A 25,304-nucleotide genomic window follows, 5' to 3' on the forward strand; every position below is an offset into this window, starting at 1 on the left:
CCAGCTGATGACATGGCTCCCCAAATCAACACAGATCGTGGAAACTTCACACTGGACTTCAAGCACCGGGCATTGTGTGCCTCCCCATTCTTCCTCCAGACTCTGGGGCCTTGGTTTCCAAATGAGATGCAAAAGCTGCTCTCATCAGAAAAGAGATTTGGGGAGGTTTCCTGGAGCTGCCATTGCAGGGGGTTGGGCTGGATGACCTCTGGGGGTCCCTCCCCACTCCAGGCCCCCCCCATTCCGGCAGGCAGCCCGGCCTCCCTCCTCCTCCGGCTGATGCAGCCCCTTGGCCGCCCGCTGCCTCCTCTTCCTCGCCCGGCCAGCTGCGCGATGCCCGGGTTCCTAACTTGAAACTACATTTCCCACCATTCCTTTCGCGCAGCCCGGGGAGGAGCGACGTCGGCAGGCGGGACTACATTTCCCGTCATGCTCATCCCGCGCCGTGAGGCCGCTTTCCCCTCTGGGCGGCGAAGGACTACATGCCCCAGCATGCCTTGCGGGAGCTGCGGTGGGCCTCGTCCAATGGGAGGCGGTGCTGGCGGAGGGGGCGGGGCCAGGCGGCGCAGGAGACTCGCTGGCTGCCCGTGGCGCCGTGAGGGGATGGCGGAGAGCGCGGGCTTCCCGCCCTTCCAGCTGGGGAGGCCTCGCTTCGAGCAGGTGGGCGCCGCCGCCGCGTCGCGAGGGGCCGACGGAGGGGAGCGGGGAGGGGGGGTGTCTCTGAGGGGGGGTCGCCGGTGAAGAAGCGCCTGCCTCAGCAAGCCCCGCCCCTCGGCGGCTCAACGCCGGCGCTGATTGGGCCTCGGGCACGCCACTCGCCCGCTTGAATTCCCGCCCTTTTTTGCTGGCTCCCAACGCCGCCCGCTGATTGGCGCTCGCCTGGCTCGGTGCGGGGCTGGAGGCGGGGCTTCTGCTGGGCTCTCGCCTGGGGAGGAGAGCGGCGGCCGGCGCGACTCCCCGCCACAAGGTGCGACGCCAAAGGGCGGACCCCGTTGCTGGGGGCGGGGGGGGTGTGGGGGCTCTCTGGCATTAAGCGGGTCTCATCCTGCGACAGCGAAGTGGAGGGGGCAGTGTTTCTCTAGGTGAAGGCAGCTTGTGAGCGGCGAGAAGCGTTTCTGGCGCCTGTGTTGGAAATGGGGGTCTCGAGCCCGGACATGGTCGGATCCGGCCGGGGGCTGGCGGAGGGTGGGTGCTGTTCCCTTGCTCCCAGGGCACTTTCCACTCTCTGAAACCCTCGCAGTTGAAACTTTGCTGCGAGCGCTGTTGTCTTATCCATCCTTATCCAAGAAAGGAGATCTGCAGTCTCTGAAGAAGTGGGCCTGCACACGGAAGCTTATACCAGAACAAACTTAGTCGGTTGATAAGGTGCTACTAGACAATTTATTATTCATTTTCATTTCAAGAAAGGGGATTTTGCCTAAACATTAGGAATAACTTCCTGATGGGAAGACAGAGGAATGGACTCCCTGAAAAGGTGGTGGTCTCTCCCTCCTTGGAGGTTGGGCGGCCGTCGGTCAGGGATGCTTGAGCTGAGATTCCTGCATAGCAGGGGGCTGGGCTGGATGACCCCCAGGGTCCCTTCCAACTCTTAAGATTCTATGATTCTAAGGTACTTGGGGAAGAAAAAGGCAGCGGTTACTGTAGCAGGTAGAGAGCGTGGATCTCCTGCCCGCCCCTCTATCTTCTGTCAAATGGTAGCTGAGAAACCTTGGCAGTCCCTTTAGTGGCATCGTTTATACATCCTTTATACAATGCTTTTATTTAGTCAACCAAAATGGCACGGAGGCATTTGATGTGCCCATGAAGCAGCCCCAAGTAGATGTTCAAACTGTAGCGCCCTCCCCCCAATGCTTTGCAAGGTTGCAGAAGGACGTGGGTTTGCATGCAGTTTATTTGGGAGAGTCGTACCCCAACATCATCTGCAACCTTGCAAAAGATCCCAGCCTGCCCCTGTCAAATCAGTGCAGGGCAGCAAAGGGTTAAGGGGTGCCTTCAAGGCTGAGATTGCATGCTGCTGCTGGTGAATTTCTAATTTCTCTCTCATTATTTAGTATTTTCCAGGTGGGGGGCAGGGAGCTACCCCGGGATGCACGCCCATAACTGCACCCAGAGCACTTTGTAATAATAATAATAATAGTTAATAATATCTTTATGCCCCCCTGTGGTTCTTTGTAATACACAGATCTTTGCTGAGTCCTGTTCCGTTTTAGGAGCTGCAGAATTGGGGTTCAGCCTCTGAGTCTTCATTCTGCCTCCGCTGCTCTGGCCATTGCCTTATTCCCACCAAGGAGGGTTTTTTAGGAGACATTTCCGGCAAACTGTGCCTAACGTTCAGTTAGTATATGCTCATAAATGCCGTGTTGCCCTGTAGGGTCAAAGTCCCAATGCAATAAGTGGATCACTCAAAACACCGTGGCATTTCCTCCTGACCTTGAAATGTCTGAAAGGACTTGCTGAGTTTCCTTTAGACAACCCTCATTTCGTCACACGGGACTATTTGCTTCTCGCTCTGGGCTTCTTTTGGTCCTTTGCCCGACTTTTCTGGAGGGCAGCTGAAAGCCTTCCTCGCATGTAGACCGGCCACCAGCCGTGGCTGTGAAGGATTTTCACTTCCAGGTTTTGGATTTCTGAGTAGGTGGAAGCAGGACGGAGAGCAAATCCCGTGGGAGGTGGTGGGTTGGATTAGACAAAACGTGCTCGGATGTGGCTCTTAGATATCATAGATTTAACTGGAGAAAGTTCATATTTGAGAGAAGTGCAAGGGATAATTGAATGCCATTTAGCCTTACAACTTATTTAGCATGATCCAAGAAGATTTATAATGTGCCAAGTATAGATTTTTTAATTAAAAAAAGAATCACAAAAGCCTCGTGACATAGGCCATCATTATTCCCATTTTACAGATGGGGAACTGAACATGAGACTCATTGCTTGCCCAACTTCCTAGTCTGGGGGCAATGCAGATGCCTCTGTGTTCAGCTCTCTGGTCATTGGGCAACACCAGGCATAGGCAAACTTGGCCCTCCAGATGTTTTGGGACTACAACTCCCATGAGCCCTAGCTAACAGGACCAGTGGTCAGGGATGATGGGAATTGTAGTCCCAAAACATCTGGAGGGCTGAGTTTGCCTATGCCTGGGCAACACTGACCCTCCTTCTGACAAATAAGGTGGGGAGAGGACGTTGTAGCATCGCTGAGGTTTTAATGTACTGGCAAGCTCCCTTAGTGTTCCTGCTGCTGTGGAAAGGCTGCAAGTTGCTTATTTCTTGGAAGAGAGGTTAGCCCTCTTCTGCGGTCCGGGAGGGTCAGTTAAGTCTTGGCTTCTTCCTGCCTCTTAGGGCTGTGAGCCCAAGTCCAGTGCGCTGGTCCCAGTTCCATTAACCTCAGGGCTTCTGGTGCAGGGAAGAACACTAGCCCTTCCCGTGGGTGTAGTGCATTCTGAGTGTGTGCATAACGCATCATGTACATCATTGCAATAATCCTTAAAATAAAACTTAGGTCAGTGTTGTTATCCCTGTATGAGGTGGAGCTGGGAGAATTATGGGCTTGCCTATGACCACCTAGGGGGTGGGATACAGGCTCAACAGGGCTCATAGATAGAATTGTAGACTTGGAAGGGACCTGGGGGGTCATCTAGTCCAACCCCCCACAGTGCAGGAATCTTGCCCGCATGTGTCCCTGAGTGGGCTCGAACCACCACCCTTCTGATTAACAGCCGGGCACATAGACCCATTACGCCAGGGCGTGCTGCTGCTGGAGACCACTGGCCCATTTCTGGCAGATTCGCCTAGGACTCGCTGGTTCCTTGGGTTTTTGCAAAGGGGCTGCCTTGGCCTGATCCTGCAAGGTGCTTCTCATATCAGACTCTCTGGGTGCTGGTTAGTTGTTCCTTCAGTGTGTAAAGAGCCAAGTGTCCATTCTTGATCTGGGACCTCCTATTGTGTTTGGGACCCATGAGGATTCTAGAACCAAGCAAAGGCAGAGCGTGAGGCTGGAGTCAGGCCACCCCTGTCCCCTGTCCTTCACCAGCTCTCACATTCCTGGCAGGTGTGGGATCTTTATTACTATTTGCAAAATGCTCCAGGCTGCCAACTTTAGGAAGAAATAGCATGGTAGTGAACAGCACGGAATCAATAGTACAATTGCATCCCTAAAACAAATCCTGGAAGGACTCACCCTCCCAGTCGAATTGTAAGAGACACACCCTGTCCTGTGACCTCCATTTCGTGGAAGCGGCTTCTTCTCTGGGCAACAAATGCACAAGTGGAAAGAGTTTTTCTTACCCCTGTCGGCATCCACCTGAGCGCCTGCTGAGATCCCAAGCAGCCCTGGCAGCGCAGAGCTTCTGCTTCGATTCCGCTCTCACCGCCATCTCCAAAAACAAGGATATTTGGCCTCCTGGGACGAGGAGACCTACTTCCTTGCCTGCGGAAGCTGGTACTTGAGAAGCGAAAGGAGGCAGCGCCCAGGAGAAGCAGCCGTGCCATGCAGCTGTTGGGAAATCTATGCGGAGGTGAAATCTTTGGGAAGGTACAGTTGGGCTTCCCTGCTCCTGGGAGCTCCATTGTGCCCCAGAAACAACACACTGCAATATGAAATGCAAAGCCCTTGATGCAGATTAGAAGTATACCTGATCAATGCCACTTAGCTTTGGTTAGACTGCCCAGGAGCAGCAAAGTTTAAGATGTTCTCCTGCCCCACCTTGCAGATATCCCTGAAAAGGTGAGAGACAGACCTTTGGTGAGGGGGGGAAATGTGCAGGAAACTACGGTGACTGGCTTGTGCATTGCATTGCCCTGCTTCCAGGCTTGAATACAGTGGTACCTCAGGTTAAGAACTTCATTCGTTCTGGAGCTCTGTTCTTAACCTGAAACTGTTCTTAACCAGAGGTACCACTTTAGCTAATGGGCCTTCCGCTGCCGCCGGAGCACGATTTCTGTTCTCATCCTGAAGCAAAGTTCTTAACCCGAGGTACTATTTCTGGGTTAGCAGAGTCTGTAACCTGAAGCGTCTGTAACCCGAGGTACCACTGTACTTGCAAAAAGCCGACTGGTTAGGGTCAGGAGGTCCGTTGTGGACAGAGAACCACCTTGGGGCAGATTTAGCACCCAGTGCTGTGCTTTGAAGACTCTTCTGGTTGAGATTCAAGAGTGCTTATGCTGCGCTAGAGAGACTTGGCAAATTAGTCATGGCCCGCAAGGGAGAAGGACAGGGAGGGGAAGCAAACTCACTTGTCAGTTATTAAACAACAGTCCTTACCAAGACCAGCTGGCACAGAAAGAGCTCATGGGCAGAAGGCGGCTGCTGGAGCAGGCCTTTGGGCAAAGCCCTGCCTCTCCCCTTTCCCATTGAGACAGACTGGTGGCATGGCTGTGGCCAGGTAAGGCTCAAGGTGGAGCCAGCCTTGCTTATTTCGCTCATTCTCAAAGCAGGACATGAAACGGGAGGGACTCCTTTGTGATGCATCGATCAGGAGACCCTCCGCAGGCTGTGCGGGGCTGGCTTTCCCACCCTCTGAACCTGTGGCTGAGTCTGGGGGTGAAATCCAGGGGTCTCCCCCTGCCCTTGGGCCATGCCCAGGCCTTTGGTGCCAGCTGGGGATGCCAGTTACTTTGGGTCATTTCCTGATCAGAGGGATCTCACGAAACGGCCGAGTGAAACGCACCCATGGGCAGCCTGCAAAGTGTGATGAATGCCTTTCCTTTGGGGCCAGGGGCTGGGATGGCAAGGGTGGGCTTGGGGGCGAAGGGCACAGGTGGCAGGAGCAGCCTCCATGCTGCGTAGGACGGGGAGCTGTACCAGCCATCAGACTCGGCTTCATCCTGACAGGCATCAGGCACTGTTTTGTCTTCTGCTGCGTCTCTGCTCAAAACTAATTTATTTTATAAAAAGATTTTTTAAAATTAGTTTTGTTTTTGTAAGCGAGCCAAAGCTGTTCGTGTGAGGGGGAGAGAAGCCGGAGGTGTTCCACACCAATTATAATGGTGGTGGTTGTTTTTTTCAGCTGCTTGATTTAACAGAGTTTTCCTTCTAAACTCTCCATGCTTGGTCTGGGCGTGGGAGGGAACGAATGTCACTGCGGTTCTTTACGTGAAGAGACGTGCAGGAACCCCGGAGTCAGAACACTCCCAAGTGGCTCACGCAGAGGGGGGCTGTGGCGCTTGTTTGGGGTTGGGTGGGTGAGGGCTGTACCATTTTTGTGCTCTTCCCAGTGCCTGGCAGCTAGTAGGAGCATCCTGCCTCAGAATCATAGAATTGGGGAGTTGGAAAGGACCCCAAGAGTCATCTAGTCCAGTCCCCTGTAATGCAGGAATCACAGGTAAACAATCCCTGACAAGTGGCCTTTCAGCCTCTGCCTAAAAACCTCCCAGGAAGGAGAGTCCACCACCTTCTGAGGGAGTCTGTTCCACTGTCCAATAGCTCTTGCCCTCAGAAAGTTCTTCCTAATGCTTAGTCGGAATTTCCTTTCTTGTAACTTGAATCTGTTGGTTTGGGTCCCAGCTTCCAGAGCAGCAGAAAACAAGCTTTCTCCCTCTTCCATGGGGTAGCCCTTGAGTTATTTGAAGACGGCTCTCATATCGTTTTGCCCAGACGCTGAGGTCCAGCACTGAGGGCCTTCTGGCAGTTCCCTCATTGTGAGAAGCAAAGCTACAGGGAACCAGGCAGAGGGCCTTCTCGGTGGTGGCACCCACCCTGTGGAACGCCCTCCCACCAGATGTCAAAGAGATAAACAACTACCTGACATTTAGAAGACATCTGAAGGCAGCCCTGTTCAGGGAAGTTTTTAATGTGTGACATTTTAATGTATTTTTAATCTTTGTTGGAAGCTGCCCAGAGTGGCTGGGGAAACCCAGTCAGATGGACGGGGTACAAAAAATTATTATTATTATTATTATCATCATCATCATCATCATATCTCCTCTCAGTCTCCTCTTTTCCAGCCCAAACATACCCAGCTCCTTCAAGCGCTCCTCATCGGGCTTGACCATCTTGGTTGCCCTCCTCTGCACACCACCCCGCTTGTCAACATCCTTCCTAAATTGTGGTGTCCAGAACTGGACACTGGACTCCAGGTGTGGTCTGACCAAGGCAGAATGTCCTTGTCCCTCCTGCCTGGGGACATGCCATATGCTGACAGCTTTCCCAATGGTGTCATCATGGAAGGGAAGGCTGTCGGTGGCTTCTGACCACGATGGCTCAGAGGCAGCGAGGCTTCGGACTCCCCGTTTCTGGGGACCAAAGGAGGGGAGAGGTCTCATGCACCCAGATCCTACTTGCTGTTTTCCCACAGGCAACTAAGTGTTCAACCACGATGAGAACAAGGTGTTGGACTGGATGGGCCTTTGGCCTGATCCTGAAGGCCCTTACGTTCTTATCCTCAGCGTGAAGTGATGCGAAGCAGCTGCCCCTTCCTGCATTTCCAGCAGTGAGAGGGGGGTTAAGAATGCCTTGTGTTCCCGCCATGTCTGAGCTCTGTGCCTTTCTGTCTTTGCAGACTTCGTTTTACGGAAGGTTTAGACACTTCTTGGACATCATTGACCCCCGCACCCTCTTTGTCACTAAGGTAATGTGTGAGCGTGCGTGCCTGAGTTTGCTGGGTAGTTCTCTGGCCTTGTCTTCAAAACGATGATGGTGATTCATTTCATTTCTGTACTACTTTATATTTTTAATTTAAAAAATCCCAAAGCAGTTTACAACCCACATTAAAACATGAAATAAAACAATCTAGCACAAAACGTTACTGAAGAAAGTCACATATAAGGTATGCATTCAAAGCAACGTATTTAACAAGAAACTAAAACTTTATCTTAAAGATTTCAAAATGACACTTTACGAAGGAAATCAACTATAGAATGCACGTTTAACGTAGCAAAATTAATAAAAGATAAATCTTAAGCATTTCAAGGGAGAACATTGCTGTAGGAATTCAAACATAAAATGCACATTTAAAACAGCATAATTAGCAAGAGAATCAAATATGTTCTGAAGCACGGAACATGATGCTACCATGTTCCTAGGAAATCATATGTTTTAACTATGAGCTCTGATGCCTGGCCTTGCAGAATCGACATGGAGGGAGCTCTGTGCAGGTGCCAGGAGGTATGTGGGGAGACACTCCAAGATGTGCAGAAGAACTAAACTAAACTAAACAAAAACCTGGGAAACCCCAAAAGGGTACCAGTAAGAACTGGGCATGCTTATGCCAGCTGTTTGAGGAGAAACCAGACTGGAAGGGGAACAGGCGGTGTGTGTGTGTGTGTGTGTGTGTGTGTGAATCCTGGAAGAGTCCATTGTTGTCTGGAACCTTGAGCAGGAGTGACTCCACCACATGGTAACTCTTGTTGCTCTTGTTGTTCTTACATTTTATTACCTGCCCTTCACCCTTAGGACCCAGGGTGGGTTATAACAATTGAAACCCAACATTAATATTGTTGGCATCCAGCTGTCTTGGGAGACAATGGAGGAGTCCGTCTTTGGGGGTGAGGTCAAACCATTGCAGCTTGCAGCCCTTGCTGCGGCTGTAGAGACCGCTATGGGACAGACATGTTTTGTTGCATCTGGGGCAGAGGAAGGCAACCGCTTGGGCTGCTGCAGTTTCTTCTCTCTGGGCTCCTCCCAGTGGTCATTTCTCTTCTGGTCACTGCTGTGGATGCAGGATCTTCTGACTGGCTTCAGGTGTTGTGGTCATCTGAGACACAATATTACACAATATAAAAAAACAATATGACCTAAATACACCAAAATAACGTGGGTCCTAAAAATATACACCTCAAGTATATATTGAAGAGGGTGAAGAGATGCATATTCAGCATCCTTTGGAAGCTGTGCAATGAAGGTACCAGGGACACCTCTGTGGGGAGGGAGTCCCACAGTTCAGGGGCCACCACAGAGAAGGCCCTCTCCTCCCTGGTCACCCTCCCCAACCTCTGAAGGCAGAGGAACAACCAAAAGGTGCTGATCTAAGCACCTGAGAGGGTCTGTAGGGAAGGAGGCGGTCTTCCAGGTATTTGGGGCCTGAGCCATTTAGGGCTTTGAACACCAACATGAGTACCTTGAATTGGTCTCGGGTATAAGCAGGCAGCCCAGGCAGCTGTTTTAAAGCAGGGGTGACGTGAGATCTAACTGGAAGCCCCGCCAGTCATCTGTCTGCTGCATTTGGGACAGGGTGGAAGTTTTTGAGTCGTCTTCAAGGGCAGCACCACGTAGGATGTGTTGCGGTATTCCAGTCAGGAAGTTACCAGATCATGTACGTTTCCAAGCACAATTCAAAGTGTTGGTGCTGACCTTTAAAGCCCTAAATGGCCTCGGTCCAGTATACCTGAAGGAGCGTCTCCACCCCCGTCATTCAGCCCGGACGCTGAGGTCTAGCACCAAGGGCCTTCTGGCGGTTTCCTCATTGCGAGAAACCAAGTTACAGGGAACCAGGCAGAGGGCCTTCTCGGTGGTGGCACCGCCCTGTGGAACGCCCTCCCACCAGATGTCAAAGAGAAGAACAACTACCAGACTTTTAGAAGAAATCTGAAAGCAGCCCTGTTTAGGGAAGTTTTTAATGTTTGATGCTGTATTGTTTTTAATATTCAGTTGGAAGCTGCCCAAAGTGGCTGGGGAAAGCCAGCCAGATGGGCAGGGTATAAATAATAAAGTATTATTATTATTAGTAGTAGTAGTAGTAGTACAGTGGGCAAGGAAGCATCTCTGTCTAAAAGTGGGCAAACCAGTTGGAGCAGGAAAAAGGCCACTCCGAACCCCCTGATCCTCCAGGGACTGCGTTGTATCTTCTCCAGCGAAAGTTCTTACTAGGAGTGTGCACTTCATGTTGGGAGATAGCACAATCATAGAGGCCTTCCTGGGTGAGAAACCTGCCAAGTTACAGACAAATAGGTGCCTTTTTTGCTGGGTGCCTTTAAAAGGAGAGTGGGCGGGGGGATGGGACTTAAAGGGACTTGCTTCCCTCCCTTTGTGGGCAACAAAAGAAAATGCAAACAAGAAAGAAAGAAAGAAAGAAAGAAAGAAAGAAAGAAAGCCTGCAACATTTCAGAAGGATGCGGGCAAGGGCACAGAAGTTATGGCGAATGAAATAAGAAGCTTCAGGCCTGTGTTGTGCTCAGTTGGCACGAAATGTTGCAGAGACCAGGTGCAGAGCTGACTTGACAGGCATGTCTGTGTAGGTAGGCGACACCGAGGCAGAATGACCTGAGTGGCCTGCGCTTTCCAGGGAAGAGCCACAAGAAGAAGAAGGAGAACAGACAAGAGCAAGGCGGTACAGAAGCCCAGCGTCCCCATCCAGGGAAGTCATCATGCCTAGTTTATTCTGCCTTGGTCAGACCATGCCTGGAGTCCCGTGTCCAGTTCTGGGTGCCACAAGCAGGAATGTGTGCAGAGGAGGGCAGCCAAGAGAACCAAGGGTCCAAAAGGCAAGCGCTTGAAGGGGCTGGGTACGCTTAGCCTGGAGAAGAGGAGACCGAGAGGAGAGAGGATACCTAGAGGGCTGTCACATGGAAGAAGGAAGACACTTGTTTTCTCCTGCTCTGGATGGTGGGACTCAGAAGCTACAAGGAAGGCGATTCTGACTCAACATCAGGGAGAACTTTCTGACAGCTGTTCAACAGTGAAACTGCCTCCCTTGGGGGGTTATGGACTATTCTTCCTTGGAGCCTTTAAAGCAGAGGTTGGGTGGCCATCTGTCTTGAATGCTTTAGCTGAGGGGGTTGGACTAGATGACCCATGGAGTCCCTTCCAACTTTCTATGATTCTGCGATACGTCACTGCAACAGCCCTTCCTCCAGGCTCTGTGACTGCAGAGCCCTGGCAAAACCATCCCCCCGATTAGAAGCTAGACCTGCCGCTCACAATAGCTGTCTCTCTCCCCACCCTGGTTTCTTCCTTCTATGGCAAGCTTTGGGAGAAATGTTTCAGTATTTGTGGACACACTTCTTAACAGAGTTTTCTCAATGTTTGGCTCTCTGAGGAGTCCCCTCCACATATTAACCAGCCTGTGAAGGTTAGACTGAGCGACACCAGCCAGGCCACCAACTGAGCTTCAGGGCTGGAGTGGGGCTTGAACCCTGGTCCTCACCCAATGCTCTTAACCACTACCCCGCTCTGGCTCTCGTGCAAGTCACCCTCATGCTCAGATTCAGTATTTTGCAGCTCTATCTGCCCCTCTTCTGCCTGAGCAGCTGCCTCTTTGAAGCAAGCATCCCAGAGCCTTTTCTTGCGCAGACAATTTGGCTCCTGAACTGACCATTTACTTTATGAGCGTATTAGAGTCCAATTCTCTGCGCTCCAGGTTGAGAACATCCCCGGCAGGGATTTTATTTGTGCTTCTTCCACAATTGATTGGCTTAATTTGAGAGCAGGCAGCTAAGATGGATAGGATGGGTTCCTGCGAGCCTCTTTGGGCACCCGCCCGAGAGAACTGCAGCGGAGAAAACTGCTGTTCGGAGGGTTTAATACTGGCGATGATAGCTTCGTTTATGAAACACAAGCTGCAGTGAAATCTGTAATCAATTTTCAGGGATGCGCGCGGAAAGCGAGACGTGCTGTAGCAGGGACGCCTTGGCTTGGCCTGAGAACTGCATGAGCCTCCTGGAAGGTGAACGGGAGCAGGGGAAAGGGGATCCTCTCCCAGCCAAGGCAAATGCAGCTCCAAACCCCACACGGATCCCTTTGGGGTGAGCCCCTTGTGTGGCAATGTTTTATACGTAGGGCTGCCTCTGAGGACGGCTCGGAAAATTTCACTGGTTCAGAATTGAGCAGCCAGGTTGCTTCCTGGGGCAAGATGGCTTGAGCATCTTACAGTCCGACCGCACTGGCAGCCAGTTAGGTTCCGGGTCCAATTCAAAGTGCTGGTTTTGAACTATAAAGCCTTACATGGCTCAGGACTGCAATAACCTAAGGACTGCCTCTCTCCGTATGAACCTGCCTGGGTCCTGTGATCGTTTTCTCAGGCCCATCTTCAAGAGACGCTTCCGTGAGAGGTCCAGAGGGTGGCAACACGAGAACAGGGCCTTTTCTGCAGTGGCTCCCTGCTTGTGGACTGCTCTCCCCAGGAAATGCGGCAGTTGCCTTCATTACACACCTTAAAGTGCCAGGCCAGCCCGAGAGCCACTGTTGGTCGGAAGAGACAGTAGTGGCGCTCGAATCCTGCTTGTGGGCTTTGCAGAAAAGGCCTCTGGTTGGTTCCTCTGAGGACAGAATGCTGTTGGCCTGACCCAGCAGGCTCTCCTTATGTTCTTACGTGGTATGGCTAAGCTAGATGACCCCACCAGAAGGCAGACGCCCAGGTTTCTTTGCACTCTTTGCAAACTGGTGACATCTGGCCAGGCAGCGAGAGGCCCTTGGCCACTCTCCTTTCAGCAGAAGAGCGCTGCACTGGTGTTTGGTTTTGCCTTCAAGACAGCTCCCTTGCAGAGTTGCTTCCTCCTGTTGGGAGAGAGTGGGCCACTCTGCCTTCTAAGACGGATCTGCCTCTGTGACTGGAGAATGCTGTGCTTTTATGCATTTTTGCCATATGCTTTTGGGAGGTTTGTGTGTCCCATGCGGTTCAGGGGGGTGGGAGTTCAGGGGGCACGTGCAGCTGGGAGGCAGGACATTGACCATCCACCTCCCTCCCAAGGTGGGCCTGCGTGCTGCTCTGCTCTGCACCCATGCTGAGACAAAGGGGCCGTTCCTTTCTTTCTGTTGCTTTGACATTTCCCCCATCCTGGTGTTAACGTGACTTAAGAGCCGGCGTCGTTAGGGAGCCTGCTTTAGCACTTAACTAGCACTTTACATCTCCAAGGTGCTGCTCAAACATTAATTAATCCTCACTGTGAGGTAGGCACTAAGTATTACATTATGTTATAATTGCACTTTGCAGTGAGTAAACTGACAAAAATTAAGGAGAAGTGCCTCGCCCAAGAACTGAGGCGGCAGCGACTGCAGAGCTGGAAGGAGAGGATTCCCCCTCGCTGCTCAGCCGCTTTCTCCTTCCTGGTACTCTGTAGCTGTGCAGGCGTTCCTGTTCTGGAGGGCTTGTTCTACAGCGAGTAAAGGAAATAATGGCCAGGAGAAGAAAGCCAGGAACCAGGGAGAAATGGCTGGTGGTCTCCATTGCACATTACATGTGGAAAGCAGATTGCAGTTCTCCTTCTTCCATGTAGGGTGGGGGAATGGAGACACTGCAGGGGTTCTTGGACTCCAAATCCCAACAGGCCAGCAGCCAATATGGCCAATGGTAAGTAAGCAAGGATGTAGTGATGTATGGACGTGAGAGCTGGACAATAAAGAAGGCTGATCGCCGAAGAATTGATGCTTTTGAATTCTGGTGCTGGAGGAGACTCTTGAGAGTTCCATGGACTGCAAGAAGATCCAACCTCTCCATTCTGAAGGAAATCAGCCCTGAGTGCTCACTGGAAGGACAGATCGTGAAGCTGAGGCTCCAAGACTTTGGCCACCTCATGAGAAGAGAAGACTCCCTGGAAAAGACCCTGATGTTGGGAAAGATGGAGGGCACAAGGAGAAGGGGACGACAGAGGACGAGATGGTGGGATGGTGTTCTCGAAGCTACCAGCATGAGTTTGATCAAACTGCGGGAGGCAGTGGAAGACAGGAGTGCCTGGCGTGCTCTGGTCCAGGGGGTCACGAAGAGGCGGACACAACTAAACGACTAAACGATAACAACAAAGCAAGGATGGGAAATGTAGTTTAGCAATGTATGGGGCCCACCCCACCGGTTCCCTACCCCTGATGTCGTGTTGGCTGGAAAAACCACAAAGAGCCCTGTGGCACCCAGGAGACACGTTGGCAATGGTGTAAGGGTTTCCAGACTGGAACCCATCTCTGTCTCACGTCACGCCAGGCTTCTGATGAAGCAGATTCTTGCAGCAGCAACAGCGTTGGCCATTGTCAGTTTTCTGATCTGGCCACGAGACTCTTGTTTGGGGTCAAGCACATTTCTTACAGCACAAGACCTCCAGGGACCAGAGCCCCCTTCGTGGGGTGGCTCATTTGGCAGTTCTGTGTAGCCATGTCAGTGCAGAGAGAGAAATCAGGGAAGGTCAGGTGAAAACGCAGAGCAAAAAACAAGGAGCCCAGGCTGGACGACATCAAAGCTTGACTGCATGCAAAGGGAGCCTGGAGTCACGATTCAGCTCAGGTGACCAGAGATACTTGTGCGCTGACTAGGCTGTCTGTGGGCAAATGGCTCCTTTGCAAGGTGGTAAGTGGGATGTGAAGAGGTTTGAAGGGCTGCTGAAGAAAGATAAAGAAGCACCAGGGAAGGATTTGTTTGCTTAGAAACCAATGTGCTTATTTATTTTGTAGTTTACCTGACACGGGGCAATTCCCCACGGAACCTGCAATCAAGTTTGGAAACCGACCAAATTGTTAAAACGTCCAACAATTAAACCAATTCCATACCTCAAAAAGCACCAGTTTCCATCGGGGGAAAGTGCGCTGTTCATGTGGCAGCCTTTTCTGCACATTGGCTTGGCAGGACTTTTGAGCAAATGTGAATCAGAATGGAATGCAAATCTCACTGAAAGTTGTTCTCTTTCGCGGCCCCTGGTGGGTTTTTTCTTAAGTAAATGGAAGGGTTTGGGGAGCGTTCATGTACCAGACAAAGAAGCAGGTCTCTGCACCCAGGCACATTTGCTGGAGCTGCATGCAGATTGGACCCAGATCTGAAGGCACGCATCATCTATCCACACTCTATTGCTTTGAGCAGGGTGTTTATCTGGATGAATTGGGCTGTGCGTGCAATTTCAAAGAATCAGAGAATCGTGGAGTTGGGAAGAACCCCAAGGCCTATCTAGTCAAAACCCCTGCAGTGCAGGAATCTCACCCAGAGCATCCATCTCAGAGCCATCAAGCGATTGGTCCAACGGTAGTTGGATGGAGATGCCCTTTCATACACCAAACATTTAATTCCAAAGATCTCTCAAGGAGCAGCTCTGTGTGGGAGCTGTTTGGGGTTGTGCCGCCTGAGGGGATTCTGGACTCGAGGTACCAGATTCCTGGCTTGGTCTGCCTGCCCCTGCGACCTTCTCCCGGGGGCTAAGTCCTCCTTCCCCTCCCTCTCAGCTATGGAATCCCGGACAGATGCATAAATGAATCTGCAACTGCCCTCTTTCCCCCTTGTCGCCCTGGCAGTGCAAAACTTCCAACTTTCTGAACTGACCAAGTTCCCTGGCGCAGGCGGAAGCCGTGCCCACGTCCTGGCAGGTGTGAGACTGCAGGGCTTAAAATTAGGCCTTTAATTGCTTGTAATGAAACTCTGTTGGGGTAGCTGAGGAGATCAGCGGATATTTTTGCGAAGCTAATTTGGTCCATGTGACATTTCCTTGGACAGATTGCTGCTAACGCACAGCAGGGACTGTGGCGGCTGAGCCAGCCGAGAGCAGAAGGGAACAGGATGTGTCTTCGCTTGGTCTTCTCAGACAATCCCTCTGGACCACTGGCCTGAGCACGGCAGGCGCTGGAGAAGTCTGATGCCGTTTGCACAGGGGAGCCTCTTGCCTGCTGCGTGTGGGCCTCGTAGGATCATGGCCTCAAGTGGGTTCCCTTTGCCTCCCCTGGATGCTGGCCTCTGGCTCCCTCTCTCTCTCGGGGCCCCTGGAGGTGCTTATTTCGCAGGGGCCCTCCAGTGGCACACTTACTTTTATTTACTGTATTTTTTGCTCCTTAAGACGCACTTTTTTCCTCCTAAAAAGTAAGGGGAGATGTCTGTGCGTCTTATGGAGCGAATGTGTGATTGATCACTGGCTCCCTTTCCGGCCCTGTCCCCTTGCCCAGGCCTCCATGGTTGAATGTTCTGCAGACGGAGGCTGTTTCTTTCCCCAGTGATATGTGACTCGCTGATTAGATTATCTGTCTGGAAACTAGAAACTGCCCCCTTTCCTTTCCTAAAGAAGCTGCAGAACTGTTAGTTGAACCCCATAAAAACAGGATTTTTTTCCTTTGCAAAGTAAGCTCAACAACTTTGAGCTGATCCTCAAAAATGAATCTTTTCCCCTTTGCAAAAGAAGCTGCACAACTGTGAGCTGATCTTCCCAAAACGGGGCTTTCCCCCTTTCCTCCTCTAAAAACTAGGTGCGTCTTATGGTCAGGTGCGTCTTATGGAGCAAAAAATACGGAATTTAGTGAATTTATATGCTGCCTTGTACCCGCAGGTCTCAGGGTGGTTCACAGGTCCTACACTACACAGTTACTTGTAGTCCCTAAATTCATTAAGAGAGAGGCTACTTCAGTGCATCCTATGAATTTCTACGAAGTCCCACTTAGTTCAATGAGTCTCTCCCCAGGTGTAGAATTGCAGCCCAAGCCAGCTGTTTAAAGTCTCTTAACGTACAAAAGTTGGATATCTAGTAAACAAAACACAGTATTACACTACAAGTTTGCCGAGGAAAGAGGTGCTGTCATCCGCTAAAATAAAACAGAATAAGACCATCAATTAAGGCATTTCAGAAATATTGACCTTCGGGAATCTATCTAAAGCTGAATTTACCCTGGAACCTAGTTAGGAAGGACAAGAGCCCAGACCATTTTAAGGTAGAGGATTTCAACTGATAACATTTGGTGCCCTGTGTTTTTAAAACACATACAAAATAAGACTTGTTAAAATGCCTGTTCTGCATTTGTAAGAAGCTGGTCGCTTGGGGAGGGGCCACCTGCACGTTGGGACTCCCTGCCAATTGATATGCTGTGCTCTTTTCGGCGCCTGCTAAAAACGCTTAGACAAGGCCGTCCGGATGCTTAGTAATCTGGTGCGAATTTTGACCTGTTTTGGTATTTTAACTTTTTTCATGTTTGCTGTAATTTTTAATTGATTTTGGTGTTTTATCTTCTCGTAAACCACTTTGAGGGTTGGGGTTTTTTTTTTCTTTCAATCTAGTGGTATATAAATTTTATGCAATAAATAAGTAAATAAATAACATGGTGAAGACACACACAGTTCCACCAAGGAGCCTGGTTATGGGGATGCTGGCAGCTTCTCCTTTCCATCGGTGAAAGGAGGCGAGGTGCTTGGCTGTGGAGAAAGAGTCGTCCGCAGCAGAGGCCTGGGGAGGCTCCTGGAGGGGCCTGGCAGCTCTGATACAGCCCCCAGGCCACCTGCGGGGAGAGAAGAGGGGGAAGAAAGCCCAGCACCTCCTTTCCATTGAAGGGGGAGCCCTGCTGCTGGCGAACATCGCGTCCTCGCGGCTGCTGGCACTGCCAGAACCTGGACCCCGTCCCAAAAGCAGCCCCCGGAAGTGGGAGCCCCCGCTGCTTCTTTTCAGCTCTGTCCTCTGCTGAACCTTCTCTGATCTGGACTGGTCCTTTTTGTCCATTAGAGTTTTATTTTTGACTCTCTGGTGCCAAAGAAGGGATAAGGTAGCGTACAAACGTTTGAAGCAGAGATTGGACATGGTTTGCATGTGCCATTTGTCCTATTCAGAATGATTGGCTTCGGCCAGGGTTGTTGTTAACAGCGATGACAAAGGATTCCTCAGTTAAGGTGGGTGGGGAGGGGGGACAGAGGACAGGGCCATTCATTTATTTGCGCACCCCCCCCCCCATGATTCCATTCAGAGGAGCACAGTGTGCCATGTAGATCCCTTGCAAAGAAGAACAACTCCTGCTAGGTAATCCCAGCATCGAAAACATACCAGCAGCAAGTGCAAAGAGCTCCCCGAATGCTAAGTAGACCATTCTTGTTTGCTTTGCTTTTTGTGTGGAACTGGGTCACTTCCCTCAGCTCCTTAGTTACCGTCCACTCACTTTGCCTCTCTCTCTGCACGGGCACAAACGGCACCAGAAGGATTGTCAGTCCTTCACAATCTAGGTGTGCGTCGGGGGCAGGCTTCCGGCTTTCCTCCTACAGGTCTTGGGTCAGCTGGTCTCTTTCGCTCCCTTTTATTTCATTGCAAACTTTTCCATGCCTTTTTTAAAAAGTTATTTTGTCTCAGGAGCTGCATCTGGTTTAAATGGGAGGAAAATATTCTCACTTTCGTGGCAGGGAAGGAAAGGGCCAGCAAGGTTCTCAGCTCCATCCCAACCCTCCCTCCTTGCGAAAATTAGAATCCAGATTTGCTACTAACATTTCTCCTGGAAGGAAGCAACCACGCTGCAGTTCATCTGGGTTAAACAGGCCGTGTCCACAACAAGCATGGGGCAGGGAGGAGCCTCCCTTTCTGAGGGGGTGTGGAGGATGCTAGCGGTGGGCCCTGGCAGCCTCATTGCCTGACCCTCCTCTCTGCATGCGCATGGGTGCAAATTGGAGGTTTCTCTGGCGACTGCTGTCCAGCGGCCTTGGAGGTGATGCTCTCCCCATGCTCAGCACTCAGCTCCAAGCCCTGAACCTGATCCAACTCCCAACGGGGAGCCCCTGTCCGGTAGAGGACTCCGGGGGGCGTGGCCTTGTCCGAAGCCTTGCGAGGTTGGGCCCCCGGCACGCCCCCGAGCGGTGACACCCGTGGGATCCTAGTTGCCGTACTTCAACAGGACTCCCGCGGTTCTTGTTCAACCCTTTCCGGTCTCCATGCCGGGTAGTCGATAGGAGCCAATGCCTAAGGCCAATACCTTCAATTCTCGTAATCAATAAAGTTGTGGCCATTTACGCCCATTAACCTTACATCATTGTGTCCGTGTCTTCATTTCAATGGGGGAGGTGACTTGCCACGCAACTCCCAACGGGGAGCCCCTGCAGCCTCCAACTCAGTGCCCAGATCACTGCTGCACCCAGGGGGTCCCAACAGTGCCCCCTCTGCCCTTCTTGCTCTTGACTGTTGTGGCTGCCTTCCAGGAACTCGTCTGCAGAGGCAGAGCCTGTTATTTGGAGTGCCGAAGAAGCATTGCTTAATTCCCTCCTGCATTTCTTCTAGGAAGCTGATCTCCCCGGCCAGCTCGGAACTGGAATATTGCTGTATGTCTGGGTACAATGTGCTTGGCATGTCGCTTCTGTGGATTAGTCTTTGATTAGTCTTCCTTCAAAGAAAGGCTCAACAGCTCGTGGTGCTAATCTCTGAAGGATTTGCCCCCAAGGTTGTGGTGGCCTCGGAAGGCAGCAGGACTCTCGGAGGGGTCTGTCTTTGCCACAAACAGGGTGGAACGGATTCCTGGTGCCCACGTGCCCTCCTTGCCCTAGCCCCCCATTTAGTGTGGGAACCCCATTCTGGAGCCTAGCGAGCATTGCATTGCAGGGGGTTGGAGTAGATGACCCCAGGAGTCCCTTCCAGTTCTGTGATTCTGCACTTCTTGTGGGCAGAGTGACATTGCACAGGACCAAAGGTCCGCTTAGGAGGCGCCAGAGGGAGGCGGAAACGGCAACCAGCGTGTGGCTTCTGGCTCTTGCCAGAAGAACTAAACAACTTGTAGAAGACATCTGAAGGCAGCCCTGTATCAGGAAGTTTTTAATGTTTGGTGCTTTATTCTGTTTTATTAATAATAATAATAATAATAATAATAATAATAATAATAATAATAATAAATTTATACCCTGCCCTCCCCAGCCAAGACCGGGCTCAGGGCGGCTGACAGCAAGTATAAAAACAATTGATTGAAATACAACTTAAAAACAAGATTAAAATACGACATTGAAACATCAAATGCAGCCTCATTTCAGTAGGAACTCAAATCAAAAACCTTTGGGCTGATGAAAACGTCAAGTCATCGCCAAGGCCAACTATCCAGACTGGTCCTACGTGGGCCAGAAAAAAGCCAAGGAAGTCCCCAACTAGGAGTTCCATCACAGAAAGAGAAAGGAAAGAGGGGGAGGGGATCAAATTGGCTCCAAGCCAAAGGCCAGGCAGAACAACTCTGTCTTACAGGCCCTGCGGAAAGAAATCAGATCCCGCAGGGCCCTGGTCTCATGAGGCAGAGCGTTCCACCAGGCTGGAGCCAGTGTTGAAAAGGCCCTGCCTCTGGTTGAGGCTAATCTGTCTTCCTTAGGGCCCGGGACCACTAGGGTGTTGCTATTTATGGACCGTAAGGTCCTCTGTGGGGCAGACCGGGAGAGGCAGTCCCATAGGTACGAGGCTCCTAGGCTGTGATATTTTAGATAGTCAGCCGCCCGGAGTGGTTGGGGAAACCCAGCTAGATGGGTGGGGTATAAACGTAAATATATGTTGTTGTTATTGTTGTTGTTGTTGTTGCCAGCTTCACTGGAATGTACTGGCTCTTGGCATGAAAACTCTGCCTTGCTCAAAGGTCCAGGAAGGCTTGGGTTCTGGGCTAACGCTTAATGGCAGCCGTAGGCAGTGAGCAAGATGCCATAAGGACACGGGTCCTTTTCATGGGACGGAATGAGCTGTGGTCTCCTGGCTGCCACCTCTTTGCTCTTCCAAGGCACGCTTTGGGTGTCCAGGTGAGCCAGTCAGCGTAGACCAAGGGAAGCTTTCCTTTGACTCCCATCACCCTGGATCATGGCCGGCTCTTCCTGTGCTCTTTCATTTGAAATTCCACCAAAGGTTGGGCCAAACATCTTCCAGAAGGCTTTCCACATTGCTTCCTGGGCTGACAGACTGGGCCTCACCATTACCCCAGTGCAATGTGGCCTGAGGGTTATGTTCCTTGGTATTTTATGTCCAGTAATGGTTTTTATTGGACATAAAATACCAAGGAACATAACCCTCAGGCCACATTGCACTGGGGTAATGGTGAGGCCAGTAATGGTTTTTATCCCCTTCATGGATCACTGCCTTGCCGTGGCGAAGGGGCTTGAAGAACTCAGAGAAGCTATGAACTATGCTGAGCAGGGCACCCAAGATGAACAGGTCATAGTGGAGAGTTTTGACCAAACGTGATCCACCTGGAGTAGGAACCGGCAAGCCACTCCAGTATCCCTGCCAAGAAAACTCCATGGACAAAGACAACAGGCATATAAAAGTTATGACGCTGGAAGATGAGCCCCTCAGGTCGGAAGGTGTCCAACATGCTACTGGGGAAGAGCGGAGGACAAGTACAAGTAGATCCAGAGCTGATGAAGCGGCTGGGCCAAAGCCGAAAGGACGCTCAGTTGCGGATATGCATGGAAGCGAAAGGAAAGTCCAATGCTGTAAAGAAAAATATTGCATAGGAACCTGGAATGTAAGAACCATGAACCTGGGTAAGTTGGATGTGTTCAAAAATGAGATGGCGAGAATAAATATTGACATCCTGGGCATCAGTGAGCTAAAATGGACGGGAATGGGCGAATTCAGTTCGGATGACTATCATATCTACTACTGTGGGCAAGAAACCCGTAAAAGAAATGGAGTGGCCCTCATAGTCAACAAAAGAGTGGCGAAAGTTGTACTGGGATGCAGTCTCAAAAATGATAGAATGATCTCGATACGAATCCAAGGCAGACCTTTTAACATCACAGTAATCCAAGTTTATGCACCAACTACTGGTGCTGAAGAAACTGAAATTGACCAATTCTATGAAGACTTACAAGACCTTATAGAAGTGACACCAAAGAAGGATGTTCTGCTCATTATAGGGGATTGGAATGCTAAAGTAGGGAATCAAGAGATAAAAGGAACAACTGGCAAGTTTGGCCTTGGAGATCAAAACGAAGCAGGGCAAAGGCTAATAGAGTTCTGCCAAGAGAACAAGCTGGTCATCACAAACACGCTTTTCCAACAACACAAGAGACGACTCTACACATGGACATCCCCAGATGGGCAACATCGAAATCAGATTGATTATATTCTCTGCAGCCAAAGATGGAGAAGCTCTATACAGTCAGCAAAAACAAGACCTGGAGCTGACTGTGGCTCAGATCATCAGCTTCTTATAGCAAAATTCAAGCTTAAACTGAAGAAAGTAGGAAAAACCACTGGACAGGTAAGATACAATCTAAACCAAATCCCTTATGAATACACAGTGGAAGTGAGGAACAGGTTTAAGGATTTAGATTTGCTGGACAGAGTGCCTGAAGAACTATGGGTGGAGGCTCGCAACATTATACAGGAGGCAGCAACTAAAACCATCCCAATGAAAAAGAAATGCAAGAAAGCAAAGTGGCTGTCCAACGAGGCCTTACAAATAGCGGAGGAGAGAAGGCAAGCAAAATGCGAGGGAGATAATGAAAGATACAAGAAATTGAATGCAGATTTCCAAAGAATAGCAAGGAGAGACAAGAAGGCCTTCTTAAACGAGCAATGCAAAGAAATAGAGGAAAGCAACAGAATGGGAAGAACCAGAGATCTGTTCAAGAAAATCGGAAATATGAAAGGAACATTTCGTACAAAGATTACCATAATAAAGGACAAAAGTGGTAAAGACCTAACTGAAGCAGAAGACATCAAGAAGAGGTGGCAAGAATACACAGAGGAATTATACCAGAAAGATATGGATGTCTCATACACCCCAGGTAGTGTGGTTGCTGACCTTGAGCCAGACATCCTGGAGAGTGAAGTCAAATGGGCCTTAGAAAGCACTGCAAATAACAAGGCCAGTGGAAGTGATGGTATTCCAGCTGAACTGTTTAAAATTTTAAAAGATGATGCTGTTAAGGTGCTACACTCAATATGCCAGCAAGTTTGGAAAACTCAGCAGTGGCCAGAGGATTGGAGAAGATCAGTCTACATCCCAATCCCAAAGAAAGGCAGTGCCAAAGAATGCTCCAACTACCGCACAATTGCACTCATTTCACACGCTAGCAAGGTTATGCTTAAAATTCTACAAGGAAGGCTCAAGCAGTATGTGGACCGAGAACTCCCAGAAGTGCAAGCTGGATTTAGAAGAGGCAGAGGAACCAGAGACCAAATTGCAAACATGCGCTGGATAATGGAGAAAGCTAGAGAGTTCCAGAAAGACATCTACTTCTGCTTCATTGACTATGCAAAAGCCTTTGACTGTGTTGACCACAGCAAACTATGGCAAGTTCTTAAAGAAATGGGAGTGCCTGATCACCTCATCTGTCTCCTGAGAAATCTCTATGTGGGACAAGAAGCTACAGTTAGAACTGGATATGGAAAAACTGATTGGTTCCAAATTGGGAAAGGAGTACGGCAAGGCTGTATATTGTCTCCCTGCTTATTTAACTTATATGCAGAATTCATCATGCGAAAGGCTGGGCTGGATGAATCCCAAGCCGGAATTAAGATTGCCGGAAGAAATATCAACAACCTCAGATATGCAGATGACACAACCTTGATGGCAGAAAGTGAAGAGGAATTAAAGAACCTTTTAATGAGGGTGAAAGAGGAGAGCGCAAAATATGGTCTGAAGCTCAACATCAAAAAAACGAAGATCATGGCCACTGGTCCCATCACCTCCTGGCAAATAGAAGGGGAAGAAATGGAGGCAGTGAGAGATTTTACTTTCTTGGGCTCCATGATCAGTGCAGATGGTGACAGCAGTCACGAAATTAAAAGACGCCTGCTCCTTGGGAGAAAGGCGATGGCAAACCTAGACAACATCTTAAAAAGCAGAGACATCACCTTGCCAACAAAGGTCCGTATAGTAAAAGCCATGGTTTTCCCAGTAGTGATGTATGGAAGTGAGAGCTGGACCATAAAGAAGGCTGATCGCCGAAGAATTGATACTTTTGAATTATGGTGCTGGAGGAGACTCTTGAGAGTCCCATGGACTGCAAGAAGATCAAACCTCTCCATTCTGAAGGAAATCAGCCCTGAATGCTCACTGGAAGGACAGATCCTGAAGCTGAGGCTCCAAGACTTTGGCCACCTCATGAGAAGAGAAGACTCCCTGGAAAATACCCTGATGTTGGGAAAGATGGAGGGCACAAGGAGAAGGGGACGACAGAGAATGAGATGGTTGGATGGTGTTCTCGAAGCTACCAGCATGAGTTTGATCAAACTGCGGGAGGCAGTGGAGGACAGAGGTGCCTGGCGTGCTCTGGTCCATGGGGTCACGAAGAGTCGGACACGACTAAACGACTAAACAACAACAACAATGGTTTTTATATTTTATATATCCTGTATTTATTAAGAGCAGGTATCACCTTTCCCTTACATGCAGCAGTGCTGAAGGTGGTTTACAAAGAGCATGCATTTTGTGTTGTATTTTGTTTCTTTTTTTAAAATAAATATTTTTTTATTAATTTTCTATTTTTAACAATATTATAACATCATATCCCCCTTATAAATTCATAGCTCTGCCGAGCATTTGACTTCCCTCCATTCCGTCATCTGGTTTTTATAAATCACATTTATACCGTCTAAATTATACATTTATCTTAAATTATTTAAAACTTAAAGCATTAGTAGAAAGTTTCTTCTATTAAACATTGTGAACTTTATCGCAGTCCAGCTAGTGTCTTTATGTGTTTGCAATGATTGTCTATATATTGAATAAATTCACTCTGCTTGCTCACTCTGGTTTTCGATATTCCCCGTCAGCTTTGCCAATTCCGCATAGTCCATCATCTTCGTCTGCCATTCTTCTACCATTGTGCCCTGTGGCTTATTAATGGAGGGTGGTATATAAATTTAATAAATAATAAGTAGATCTATTGAAATCAGTGAGCCTAACATAGTCAAGTTCATTACTTTCAGTGGGTCTGCTCTGAGTAAAACCTGCTCAAATGCCACCCATCATAATTAATAGCCACTGTGATCCATGCGATGGTCACCTCCAGACTGGATTATTGTAACTCACTCTACGTGGGGCTGCCCTTGAGACTGACCCAGAAACTCCAGCGGGTGCAGAATGCCGCGGTGAGGCTCCTTACGGGGTCCTTACTGCGGGATCACATTCACCCGGTGCTATACCAGCTGCACTGGCTCCCGGTGGAGTACAGGATCAGGTTTAAGGTGCTGGTTTTGACCTTTAAAGCTCTATACGGCCTAGGACCCTTGTACCTACGGGACTGCCTCTCCTAGTATGCCCCACGGAGGATCTTACGGTCTTCAAACAAAACCATCTTGGAGGTCCCGGGCCACAGGGAGGTTAGGCTGGCCTCGACCAGAGCCAGGGCTTTTTCGGCTGTGGCCCCGATCTGATGGAACGCTCTGTCACAAGAGACCAGGGCCCTGCGGGACTTGACATCTTTCCGCAGGGCCTGCAAGACAGAGCTGTTCCACCAGGCCTTTGGCCAAGGCACAGTCTGACCCCCTCCTTTGGCAATCCTCATAGGACTCTAGCCCAATGGTTGCCATTAATCTGATTTGAACTGATTTTATAATGAAATAATTTTAGAATGTAGTATCATTTTACTGTTAAAATAAAAAAAATTCCTTCCAGTAGCACCTTAAAGACCAACTAAGAACTAACTTAGTTGGTCTTTAAGGTGCTACTGGAAGGAATTTTTTTATTTTGACTATGGCAGACCAACACGGCTACCTATCTGTAACATTTTACTGTTGTTAGCCGCTCTGAGCCCGGCTTCGGCT

General features: G+C 49.8%; 1 protein-coding gene across 2 annotated transcripts in view; it reads left to right on the plus strand.

The window, feature by feature from the left end:
* Positions 1-555: 555 nt before the first annotated feature.
* Positions 556-25,304, plus strand: part of SFXN5 (sideroflexin 5) — a 104,302-nt gene continuing 79,553 nt past the window's right edge. For both annotated transcript variants that reach the window (XM_082236634.1, XM_082236635.1), the window contains exons 1-2: positions 556-660; positions 7,496-7,564. In XM_082236634.1, coding sequence (XP_082092760.1) covers positions 604-660; positions 7,496-7,564 — 126 coding nt within the window. In that variant the 5' untranslated portion in view covers positions 556-603. The remainder of the gene's footprint in view (positions 661-7,495; positions 7,565-25,304) is intronic.

This window comes from Podarcis vaucheri (genome assembly GCF_965113315.1).
Source record: "Podarcis vaucheri genome assembly, chromosome: 9".
Taxonomy (NCBI): Eukaryota; Metazoa; Chordata; class Lepidosauria; order Squamata; family Lacertidae; genus Podarcis; species Podarcis vaucheri.